Below are 12,157 nucleotides of genomic sequence, written 5' to 3' on the forward strand. Positions count from 1 at the left end.
CATTTTGCGGCAATAATCATATCCTCACCTTCTGTACGGCTAACCATCCACCCTTGCCAGATGTCAATCCACCAAGTGCTTGCCTGTGGCCTGTGGGGGGGCTTCAGGCCATGATTCTCTTATTTTCTTGGACCGAAAGCTATCTTAATTGCGAAAACTCCATCAAATCGGAAATAGAATAAAATTTGCTGAATACGCACTAACGCACGCATAACTAACTGTGCCAAGCATGCCAAAGGAGCACTTGCTCGTTATTTGGCTTTATGAATTGTTCTTGTTAGATGCCCGTTCGATGGTTCTGGAAAATAAAAAGATATGGTGTGTAACATAATCTTTGGAATTTTTATAAATAAAATAAACATTAGATTTGCCGATTGTATTAAAAAAAGAGAAGTATAATCTTTGGATTGTTTATCTAGTGGCTTTCCTGCACGATTTTGTATCCTTTGATTATTCCATAATTCCATTGGAATATAACCCGAGTAGCAGGGAGACATCGATCATGCATGAGCAGAGTGGAAAGTGCGAGGACGACCAAGGTCGTACAACGTGCATCATGCCGAGCACTGAAGCGGCCGGTCGTGGGTGCAGAGCGTGCTCGTACTGGCACCGTCAACTTTCTCCGGCCAGCCGGAACGACGACAGCGGAAGACGTAGTGATGGCGCCCAGTTGCCTGAGTTCAGTAGCAAAAACTTTTGTAGCGCATGAGCTCGTGCAAGTTCTTATAAAGTGTACAACGCTTGCTGCGGTGTCGACAGCGAAGGCTTTGTGAGCGTTTCATTTCAGTGGGTGATAATCCTTATATCTTCAGCAAATCGAATTGACACCAAAGCATCGTACCCTTTCAATGCCAGAGCTATAGTAGCATTGTTTCATTGCAAGTTGTTGAAAACTTAAAATTCGAATTCAAAGTTGTCTGGAATGAGATCAAAAGGTTGCTAGAGTACTGAAGTCAAGTTTGGCCATTGCATTTTAGCACGCAAGAGCCAGCACAGCAGTGTGGTGTGGGGTCGAGGAAGGGTCGCCTTGCCTGTGAATTAACAGGCACCCCTTTTAGCCATGCCCCTAATCGTGGCCAACCAATGCCTTTGATTAGTTTTACAATCCTTATAGAAGCATGCAGATGTTTCCATTAAAATGGTAGGTTCTATGCCCAGATGTGCACGAGTTATAGAGCTAGAAAAATACGATCGTGCAGGCAGAGCCCAAGTGGTATTGTTTAGTTAGAATTCCACGAGAGACCAGAGCACTAGGCGGCCCTAGCTTCCAGTTCCAGGGCAATTAGCCTTTCTTTGTCAGACAAGTACCCTCACCAACTGCTCCATCCGCACCTTTTAAAAAAGCATGCAGAGATCAAGTTCCTTTCCATCCTGGGAGTGTTTGATACGAGGTGCTAAACTTTAGCAAGGTCATATCGGATATTCGGATGCTAATTAGAAGGACTAAATATAAACTAATTATAAAACTAATTGCACAGATGAAGTTTAATTCGCGAGACGAATCTATTAAGACTAATTAATTTATCATTAGCAAATGGTTACTGTAGTACCGCATTATTAAATCATGGACTAATTAGGCTTAATAGATTCGTCTCGCGAATTAGACTCCATCTATACAATTAGTTTTCTAATTAGACTATGTTTAATACTCCTAATTAGTATCAAATATCCGATGTGATAGGTGCTGTAAAGTTTAACAGGGTATCCAAACGCCCTTGAATCTTTCCTCTTCTTCTCGAATAAAAGCACATCCTGCTTTCCTTGTGGCGCCGATCATTTGCAGGCTTTAGAATTTTTGTCCCTGCATTTGAGAAGGGAATGTGAGCAGATGGGAATTGAATATTGCCGGTAGCTCAGTGAAGGCGAGAAATTTTGTCCCTGCTTTTTGACTGCAAATTCCGGCGGCTTGGCGCCCGTCTCGTGGGCACCGAACACGGGGGCACGGGGCAGTCAACAGATGGACGCGAGCAGATTTAGCAACTCCACCAAACTATCGATTGGTACATGCAAGTTACCGATTTCCTTGCGTTTTCTAGGTAAGGTTTCTCCGTTTCAGTCGGACTTTGGAGAGCAAACTTGATCGATGAAATATATGCCCAGGCACGTCCTCTAAAAAGAGCAGATTTGATAAACAAATTATACGAAGAAATAAGGAAGAGCATCGTACACAGGATACGTTTACGTTTAGAACGCATGAATTTCGCGGAAAATTGTTCGGTTCCTAGTTACTCCCTCCATTTAAAATTGCATGTCGTTTTGATTTTTCTAGATTTATAGATATGTGTATACAAACATCTATGAACTTAAAAAAGCCAAAACGTGAACTTAGAAAAACCGTCGTTTTGACTTTTCTAGATTCATAGATGTGTGCATACAAACATCTATAAACCTAGAAAAGCTAACATGACCTGCAATTTTGCAAGAATAATATTCGTGACCTTTTGAGAGACCTTGGTACTTTTGTGTTTTATGGAAAGGTGAATTTGTGTCGTCCAATGGCTGGAAAGGAGTCTTAACACTTCAGTATCATAAGTAGTCATGAGTGTGCATATATATAGTAGTCGTTACTAAGCATAATCATCCAGCACACTTGGTCTGATCCCACCAAACACAAGACATTATTGGGTCACGCTCATCTACGCAAGAAAGCTGCATGCAAGCGAGTATGCGCTTCTTTTTTTTTTCCAACGGAACCTGGTGCGATGTCCTTTGCCACGAAGCGATCCATTACTATTTTATATATATAAAAACAGTGGATTTCCAAGTGAATCTGATACACTCTGATCGTAAGCTATGACATCCTACCATGAAAGAGGACTATGTTTTTACTGTAAAATAGAAAGTTTGGCAATGATTTTGACTGCTCATCTGATTTTCAAGACAACAGAACTGGCAGTGTCGGTTCGGTGTTTTAGCATCCATCCAGCAGAGTCTAAACTTTACAGCAGGTCGCGATTGTTCTACCTTAAAGGAAAAAAATGGTCGTGCCCTGTGGTGATAGTTTACATTGCACAAAAAGAACGGTAGGTAACTTTGCTTGACGAGTATGTAATTTTCAAAAAAGAAAGACTCCTTTCTTTTTAGAGGGAAAGAAACACTCATTTGACAGGCAGCGTTATGTTCACCACCTCCTGCAACCGGCAGCACCGCGCCTTGCCGCCCCGCCACCAACTGGTCCTCAGTCCCGCCGTGCTGGCCATTTCAGCAGGCCATCTCTGCGAGGACCGTTGAATTGAAATCTAATAGCCTTGTGGCTTGTGTCGAATCACCATCCACACTGCAAGCTTCTGCATTTGCAGTCGTCTCGAATTTAGGAGACGTGTGTAAGAATTTAGGAGTCGTCATTTGCTAGATAGTATGTTCCTCTTAACTTTTTTTTGCATGAGGAACCAAACCATCATGAATAAGAGAAACCAGAGATTTGACGCCTATGAGTCTCATTAATATGCTATTTTTAGTGGTAGATAATATTCCTACTAATAATGAGAAACTTATTGTAGTGGCCAATCTTAAAATCTATCGATGCATTCTTCTGTCAGCGTCTAGTAGGGTGAATGTGCATGCGTGTAATAAGTGCATGCGTATGTAATATGTTTTAAGAAAAAATTTCTTTGCCTAAACTCGCCAAAAAAAGCAAATTCTTTGCATGGATGGACATGTCCTACCATAAACCTTGACAAGGCAGAGTAACTTAACACACCACATCCTTTTTACTCAGCCTCAAGTGAAGCTGTGAAGATACATTCATACACATCTCTACATGTGCTGCATTTTGCACGTTTTTTGTTTAAAGCGGAAAACCACTCTTCACTATGAGATTTTATTAGTGTTTTCTATGAATGCAGGAGAATTTTTTACTCTAAATATCTAGCCAAGTTTATTTTAAAGTCTAATTAAGGCAATTTCTGAGACTTATTATTTTAAGTGGCCGATGATCTTTTTTTTTTCCTATTGCTAATTTATTTTACTCTTAGGGAATGTCTAAATTAGACTATACAACTCTTGACCACTTCGGAAAAATTGTGAAGAATAACACAACCCTCACTCATTTAAATGAAAACCCTCAGAAAATGTTAAATAAGTTACATCGTCTACGGTCTCGCTAATCAAAGATTCAAAGAATAGTGAGAGGAAAATGAGAAAACACAACGTTTGAGCCGTGCTAACAGTGTCAAATTCGCCAATCCGGATAACAACCTGTGTACGTGGTCCGAATACGTTCCTCCAGACCTTGGCAACTTATTCCCCGCAGCCTTTACTCGTACTCGTACATATGATTAGTAGGGCGTTGGGTGATGACGGGATGTGCAAATGGCTGGTGCTTGGTCAAGTTCAGGTAAATTTTGTCAAAATAACGAGCCAAATTTCCCCCAAGACTTTTTGTTTCCTCAATCGAAAAACTGACAAGAACCAACCTGCGCTGTTCCCGTTGTCTAAATACGTCGTGCGTGCATAGAATGCTGTACTGAAATAGACTCAGCTCGGCCAATGCAACACTGAATCATCCAATCATTTCGTCAGTCTTTCAGATGCCTTAACTGCAGTTACTGCTGTCTAAACCAGTCAGCCATCCAACAGGCCCCTTCTCGACTCATCAGTCATCACCAACCGCGCGCGCTCTCAGTCCTCTCACAGTCTCACTGGCTCACTGTCACACTAGCACCTCTATTTAAACCGACGAGGTGCTCGCCAGAAACCATCGCCGCTGCTGCTCAGCACCACGAGTCCACGAGTGCTCCCCCAGCTAGCTTGTGCGGGTCGGATCGGAGGCAATGGCGGTGGTGGAGGTGCTGACGTCGGAGGTGGCCGTGCCCGCCGAGGAGACGCCGGCAGGCGCCATCTGGCTGTCCAACCTGGACCTCGCCGCGCGCCGCGGGTACACGCCCACGGTCTACTTCTTCCGGTCCAACGGTGAGCCGGGGTTCTTCGCCGCCGAGGTCGTCAAGGAGAGCCTCGCCAGGGCGCTGGTCGCGTTCTACCCTCTCGCCGGCCGCCTCGGCGTCGACGCCACCACCGGGCGCGTCCAGATCGACTGCAACGGCGAGGGCGCCGTGTTCGTGACGGCGCGGTCGGGCCGCTACGCGCTCGACGACCTGATGAGCGAGTTCGCGCCGTGCCGCGAGATGCGGGACCTGTTCGTGCCCCCGACGCCGCCGCCGAACCCGCCGTGCCCGCTGCTGTTCGTGCAGGTCACCCGCCTGCGCTGCGGCAGCGTCGTGCTCGGGCAGGCCATGCACCACTCGGCCTGCGACGCCCGGGGCGCCGCGCATTTCTTCGAGACGTGGGCGAGCATCGCGCGCGGGGACGCCGCCGCCGCGCCCGTGCCGCCTTGCTTCGACCACGGCCTGCTCGCGGCGCGCCCCGAGCGCGCGGTGACGTACGACCACCCGGAGTACATGCCGGAACCGGAGCCGGTGGACGCCGCTGCCGCGTCGGAGTACGCTAGCGCCATCATCACCATGACCAAGGCGCAGGTGGCGGCGCTCAGGGCGCGGTGCCCGGGGGCGTCCACGTTCCGCGCGGTGGTGGCGCTGGTGTGGCGGTGCGCGTGCCGGGCGCGGTCGCTGCCCCACGACGCCGAGACGCGGCTCTACTCCATGATCGACATGCGCGCGCGCCTGGACCCGCCGCTGCCCCCCGGGTACTTCGGCAACGCTGTGGTCCGGACGTCGGTCTCCGCCACGGCGGCGGAGGTGGTGTCGAGCCCCGTCGGCCACGTTGCGCGCCGCGCGCTCGCGGCGACGAGCCAGGGCGGCGACTACGCGCGGTCGCTGGTGGACTACCTGGAGGGGGTGGACGCCATGAACCTGCCCCGGAGCGGCATCTCGAGGGCGCACCTCCGCGCCATCAGCTGGGTGGGGATGTCTCTGTACAAGGCGGACTTCGGGTGGGGCGCGCCGGCGTTCATGGGGCCTGCGCTCATGTACTACAGCGGCTTCGTGTACGTGATGAACGCGGCGGGGAAGGACGGCGACCTCGCGCTCGTGCTGTCGCTGGAGCCCGAGAGCATGCCGGAGTTCAGGAAGGTGTTCGCCGAGGAGCTCGCGCGCCTGGACGTGGTGTAGACTACACCGTGTAGTACATACATACATGATGCATGTAGCTCCTCCGAGTAGCAGCTGGCCGCTAGTGCACAGTTGCGACTTGCGAGCGTGCAACGTCGTCAGTGTCTCGTAGACGTGTGTGCAGAAGTGCGTACTGCTATTAACGCATTGCAGGTTAATACGTATGTTCCATGGCACGTACTACACACACGCAACATGTGAATGAGACTGTCTTTGGATGCTTAGTCATGCATGGCTATTTGAATGTCTATATTGGTTTCATATATAACCAATAAATCGAACACATTTAGATATTTCAGTCTCTGATTTTTCTATTGTTTATCTCCATTCCGATTTTTTATTATTCATCTTCATTCAAGTGTCAAATAAACAGGCCTGCCGATGAATGATAGAAATCCGGGACTGAAATATCTAAATATTTGGGACACTAGGAGTTCAGGGCTTCATCAATTGGAGTTGCTATGTGCCGGGATTTGATTTGCACATGCCACTCTTAGAACTAGAAAAGGATTATGAGCTCTAGCGCAGCTTATCCAAGTTACATTAATATGAAAATAAATTAATCATATAGATAGAACATAGGACATTACTTACATGTGTTTTCTTCTACACTATCATAGATGCAGCGAGCGATTATCAATAAAAAACAATAGAAATATGTGTAACACATAAAATATGAAAAGAGCCATCTTCCGTTGACATTTCTAAGCATGTTGTTCTAATCCCCCACTTGATGGCCCCATTGTTCAATTGTTTATGTGTTGTGGCTTCGTGAGTTTGTGTCAATTTTTGTTGCAACAAGTAATCTGGCTGTTTTAATTGGTTTTTATGCTAAATTTTGTAGAATGTAGCAACTATCAACAAGATTGTTTTCTTCTGCTCCTTCACCAATTATACAGGCAAGTCAAATATTGTGTTTTTATATTGCTGTCAGTGGTAGAAGAACCAGAAATATGAAACTGGCCAATATTTTGATGCCGACTTCTGCTGGTATGATCTTTTATGGCTTAGAGATTAAATTGTATAACCAATATTATACCAGTCAAGGCATAACCTTAAATTATATAATTTTATTTAGTTCCACCTTAAAATTAATACTAGGATTGCTTTGCAAACAAATTCGTGAAAATTGTGTATCTTAAAGAATGTATCATAAATAACTTCAGTTGTTACATAGCCCGATAAAGCTAGCACCTTGTATTGGATAATTAAATGAGGAATATAGATTTTAATATTTGAATATGCAGAAAAAAATAATAGATGTAATAAGTATTGTTAAAAATATTGTTTATGTTTTTCAGTATGATTGGTAATTGAGATAGGTTTCATTTCAACCATAATTTTTTTTACATACTTAGAACTTAAATTCTGCAAATTTCTTAACTTTTTAATTATATCATTACATATCATCATAGGTGATGGATCAAAGTTGGATAAGTAAACCAAGACATGACCCTGCTTACAAAGATGGAGTCGGCCAATTCCTATCTTTTGCTTTCAATGACCTTCCATATAATAGAAAAATACCATGCCCTTGCAATAATTGTGAAAACAGAGTGATCGGAACTTGTGATGAAGTTTAGACACACCTGAATTGTGACGGTATTCTTCAGGGTTATACAATCTGGAACCACCATGGAGAGGAGTATGACCCACCATCATTTGCATTTGCTCATATGCCAAATAATGACGCTGTGTATGCCTACTTTGTGTGTCTCAAGGATTGCTACAGTAGAAAATAGACCGGGAAGATTAGATGACATGCAAGGACTGCTACAAGCTGTATTTCTTACTCCACCAAGATACGAATCACTGTCAAGTATGTCTAAAGCCAAACTAGATGATATTTAGTCTAGTTTTACAAATATAGAACATAATGTGGTAGAGGATACATATATGGAACATAATGTGATAGAGGATGTGAGTCCTACAAAAGATAATACTACAAGGACAGAACACAATATGTATGCAAGCTTCTTTGAGGATGCACACATAAGGTTGTACCCTGGTTGTGAGACATTTTACTAAATTGTCATTTTTAGTCCACTAGGTTATACCCTGGATGCACCCACAAGGTTGTACCCAAGCCAATCTTGTTTGCCCTTAGGAAATTGATTGCTATGTGACATTAGCCCTAATTCACTCAAGCCATTTGGCTTTGACGATGAAGTTGAACAATGTCTTCTCATATTCATGCATCATGAAGGTCAACATCGTTGCCTTCAACCATTAATTCTACTTCTCCATCTTCATGACTTTCACATAATTGGCCTGGGATGATGGTATGACTATGGCTAAAGCCATATGGTCACTTTCTTGTACTTGTGGATCTTCGGTGGCATGTTGTAGTTTGATCGTTTTCCTCACGAACATCACCAAATTCTTGGGTTTTATGTCCCTTTGCTACAGCGTGGCTCTGAGCGAGAAGTCTACAATTAGCGACCTTCGGCTTTGAAAATGTAAAACCAAAAGAACAGTATGGAAACAAAGTAAAGAATGGACCTTCACTGGAATTAGAAAGCTCAAGCAAATGTCTTTTCAAGCCCTTGAAGTTATACCGATGCACTCTTAAGACGAGGTCAAGAATCTTCGCTTGCATAGTGCTCCATAGCTCACTTGCTCGATATCAACAGTGACTTTGTAGAGCTTTGCTTGTGCACGCTACTGGCTATAGCTAACTTCACTGGTTTTCCTACTTTGCCAGCTTGAGGTTGTTGAAATTTACAAGCACTTGCTCCCTTCTTGGCTTGTTAACTTGTTTTCCTTCGACCTTGCTCGCATTCCCTAGCTCACACAAAATAACTAAGTCTTAGAGGCGAAGCTAGCCACCTTCACCACAGTGACCTTGAAGCTGGACATGCGCAAAATATAGAAAGATAAACATATGCATCTTCGCATGACCATGTCAGACACGAAGATCATTTGGCAAACAAAATAACATGGTATACACCTCAATTGAAACATAGATAACAAGAGCTCTAGTCCACAAAACCACACCACAAAGGCATAAACCATTCCAAAGTCAATAGCTAAAATTTGTCAAGTGAGATAGCCAACTGAAAAAAATTTATAAGGCCTATAGATAACTTCACAAAAGCTCATGTCAACCTGCTAACATGCTCATTGCTTTGTTCGGCATGTTATTTTATTTGTGTAGAGACCAACTGGAAGGCACTGTATTCAGTCTGTGGCGGAGGTCACTTCTAGGTCCACCCGACTGATGCTCAGTCCGCGCAGCTCAAGCTATTGCTGTCGTTGCTTTGATACTTTTCCTTCATGTAGGTAGAGAGAGCATGGCATCTCTCTTTTTTTTATCGGCAGAGACAATTGCACAGGCACATGACAAAAAAATATTGGGAAAATCCTCCTCATGATGTGGGCAAGTGAGGAGAGTAATTACTCCTAACTAGTGAACAACCCCACATGTAACGGAAATATAGCCTAAGATGTGGACCAACCTTGGGTGATCTTAGCATCAAGTCTGCTGCCTTACAACCTTAGGGGAGCCTACTGAAACAAAGAGAAGGAGAGCCATGGAATTTAGAACACAACCTCCACAAGGAGAAGAACAAAGAGATGAAGAAGAAGGAAGATTGGAGAGGAGAACTTGCAAGAGAGCAAGAGGGATTTGTCCTCAAGGTTGAGAAGCAGCAGATCCTCCAATCTATTGTTCCACCACTCTTTGGTGAGGTCCTTCCATACCCTAGCTTGTTGCTCCAAATCTTGTTGTTGTTGCTATTTAAGATGGTGAAGTCTTGATGTATGTGAGCCTTAGTGCTATCTAGAAAAGAATTTGTTGTATTCCCACAAGCATATAGTGGAAGAAGATTTGGCTGGCTTGGTCCCATGGTTTTTCCTGATTTGGGATTTCCATGTTAAATCTGGTGTCTCTCTGGTTGATGTGTTTCGGTTGCAATTGATGATGAGATCTACTTGCAATTGTTGATGCGTTCATGTTGCAATTGCTGATGGCATCCAGATGCAATTTGCTGATATGTTCCTGCTGTAATTTCCTCCAAGTATGTGTGATGCATATGTTGCCCTTCATGAATAGATTGGCATCCTGTTCTTGCTGAAATTATTTGCTTCCGCTGTCACGCTAACCTGTTATGTTAGTGCGGTTATAAAAAAATGCATGGCGGTGTGCTTAATTTTTATGGTACCAAAACTTGGTTTTGGCTTTTTTGGCTGGGGATTCCATGTAAAATTATTTTTTTCGACCGTGTCTTAGCACGTATTTCATTAAGAGAGAAGAAGCAATTTTACATTAGGGTAGGGCTTTGTCATCTAGATGGGATGACGTGCCCTAAGCAGAGAGTTCACTAGATAGATACTACATGTCATTGTGCGACCAATTTACAAACACATTAACATGAGGAGTATCTAAGACAAAAGGCAACAGGCTTATGAACCTCCTAGCAATCCATGACCATGCCTCCTCTGTGATTTTGTGCACTAGCTGAGCTGTTGTTTTCCCTTCTCTGCTGAAGGTCCTTGCATTTCGTTCTATCCAAATGGACCATGAGATCAGGATGACCGCTGAATCAAAAGACTTTCTGTGTACCTTGTTGATCCCTTTTCACAATGCCATCCACCAATTTGCAAGCGTTAGATTTGGCACCGAAGGAACTCTGGACTTCCAATTGACCCTGGATAAAAAGGAATACCACACTTGTTTAGAGTAGGAGTAGTTAACAAATAGGTGATTTATAGTCTCCGGTTCTTGCCCGCAAAGAACACAGGTGTCATCATTCTGGAGATTATGTTTCTTTCACCTCGAAGCTGTCCAACAACGACCATGGAGCGCAAGCCATACAAAAAAATTGCATTTGGCAGGGGCTCTAGATTTCCAAAAGATTTTTGCTCCGGGAATGGTATACTATCCAATAAAAAGGCTCTATATGCTGAAGCCGTGGAGAAGTTGTTATCTCCTGTCCATTTCCAAAGTATCCTATCGTGGACATTCTCAAGTAATGTGATCGATCTCAATCTTTCCTAGATGTTTAGGTAGTCGAGCAGAACTTGGACTGTGAGAGCTTCAGTAATGTCTTTGACCCATCTTCTATCCTGTAGACCTTCATAAATAGTTCTGTTCTTGCGTGTCCTGAGTCTTACTGTTTGATACAGACAGGGGGCAATTTCAGCAATAGAGCGACCATCAAGCCACCTATCAGTGCAGAATAATGTTGGTTTTCTATCACCAACTTGCATGGATGTGGAGTAAAAGAACATGGCTGCGACAATGGGTTCAGTAGTGTCTGGTAAAGCAGCCCATGGTTTGGCATTGTCTATCTTCTTTAACCATACCACGTATTCGGAGGGCATAACCCATGATCTGTAAGTTTGTGATCCCAAGACCCCCAAGTTCAGTGGGTCGACATACCTTGGGTCAGGCCAGGAGGCATTTGCCTCCCGCAACCATTTCAGTTCCACTCCACAAAAAGACTCCTTCTTTTATCAATGCATTTGATGACCCAGGGAGATATAGAAATTACTACAGCTGTGTGGATAGGAATACCAGACATCTTGACCTTTACCATTACCGCGCGACCGGCCTTGCTCATCATCTTAGCTTTCCACATTGGTAGGCTTTCGCTTATCTTGTCAATTAGAGGTACAAGGTCATTCTTATGCATTTTTTGTGGAGATATCAGAATTCCCAAATACCAGCATGGAAAAGCTTGAAGGCGACCTGGGAAGAACTGTAGCAGCCTAACGGTGTCCTAGAGGTCACATTGAATAGGAGAGATTAGGCATTTCTACAGGTTCGTGTGCAGCCCAGAGGTGCCCCCAAAAACCTCCAGGATAATTTCAGTGGCCACCAAGTCTTGCTACAAAGGAGACAAAAACAATACAGCATCATCGGCATAAAGATATGTTCTCTGTTGTATGCTGTTGTTGCCCAAGGAGGACAGAACACCTTCAATATCTGCTAGATTGATCAAAGCATTCAGGACTTCCATCAAAAGAACAAAGAGCATAGGGGATAATGGTTATCCCTGTCTTAAGCCCCTATTATTGAGCCAGCGTCTTGTGAAGCCCATGTGTTTTAAAAGTCGAAGCATGAACGTCCAGTCCACGGAATCAAATGC

At 44.3% G+C, this 12,157-nt stretch overlaps 1 protein-coding gene across 1 annotated transcript; it reads left to right on the forward strand.

The window, feature by feature from the left end:
• Positions 1–4,695: 4,695 nt before the first annotated feature.
• Positions 4,696–6,373, forward strand: LOC101777158 (hydroxycinnamoyltransferase 4). Its single transcript, XM_004964595.2, has one exon. It carries the CDS (start codon positions 4,773–4,775, stop codon positions 6,063–6,065), a length of 1,293 nt encoding a protein of 430 aa, XP_004964652.1. The 5' UTR covers positions 4,696–4,772; the 3' UTR covers positions 6,066–6,373.
• Positions 6,374–12,157: the final 5,784 nt, after the last annotated feature.

The sequence above is a fragment of the Setaria italica genome, chromosome IV (genome assembly GCF_000263155.2).
Source record: "Setaria italica strain Yugu1 chromosome IV, Setaria_italica_v2.0, whole genome shotgun sequence".
Taxonomy (NCBI): domain Eukaryota; kingdom Viridiplantae; phylum Streptophyta; class Magnoliopsida; order Poales; family Poaceae; genus Setaria; species Setaria italica.

Excerpts from the sequence above, each read along its gene's own strand:
- LOC101777158 (XM_004964595.2), top strand. The coding sequence starts at position 4,773 with ATGGCGGTGGTGGAGGTGCTGACGTCGGAGGTGGCCGTGCCCGCCGAG.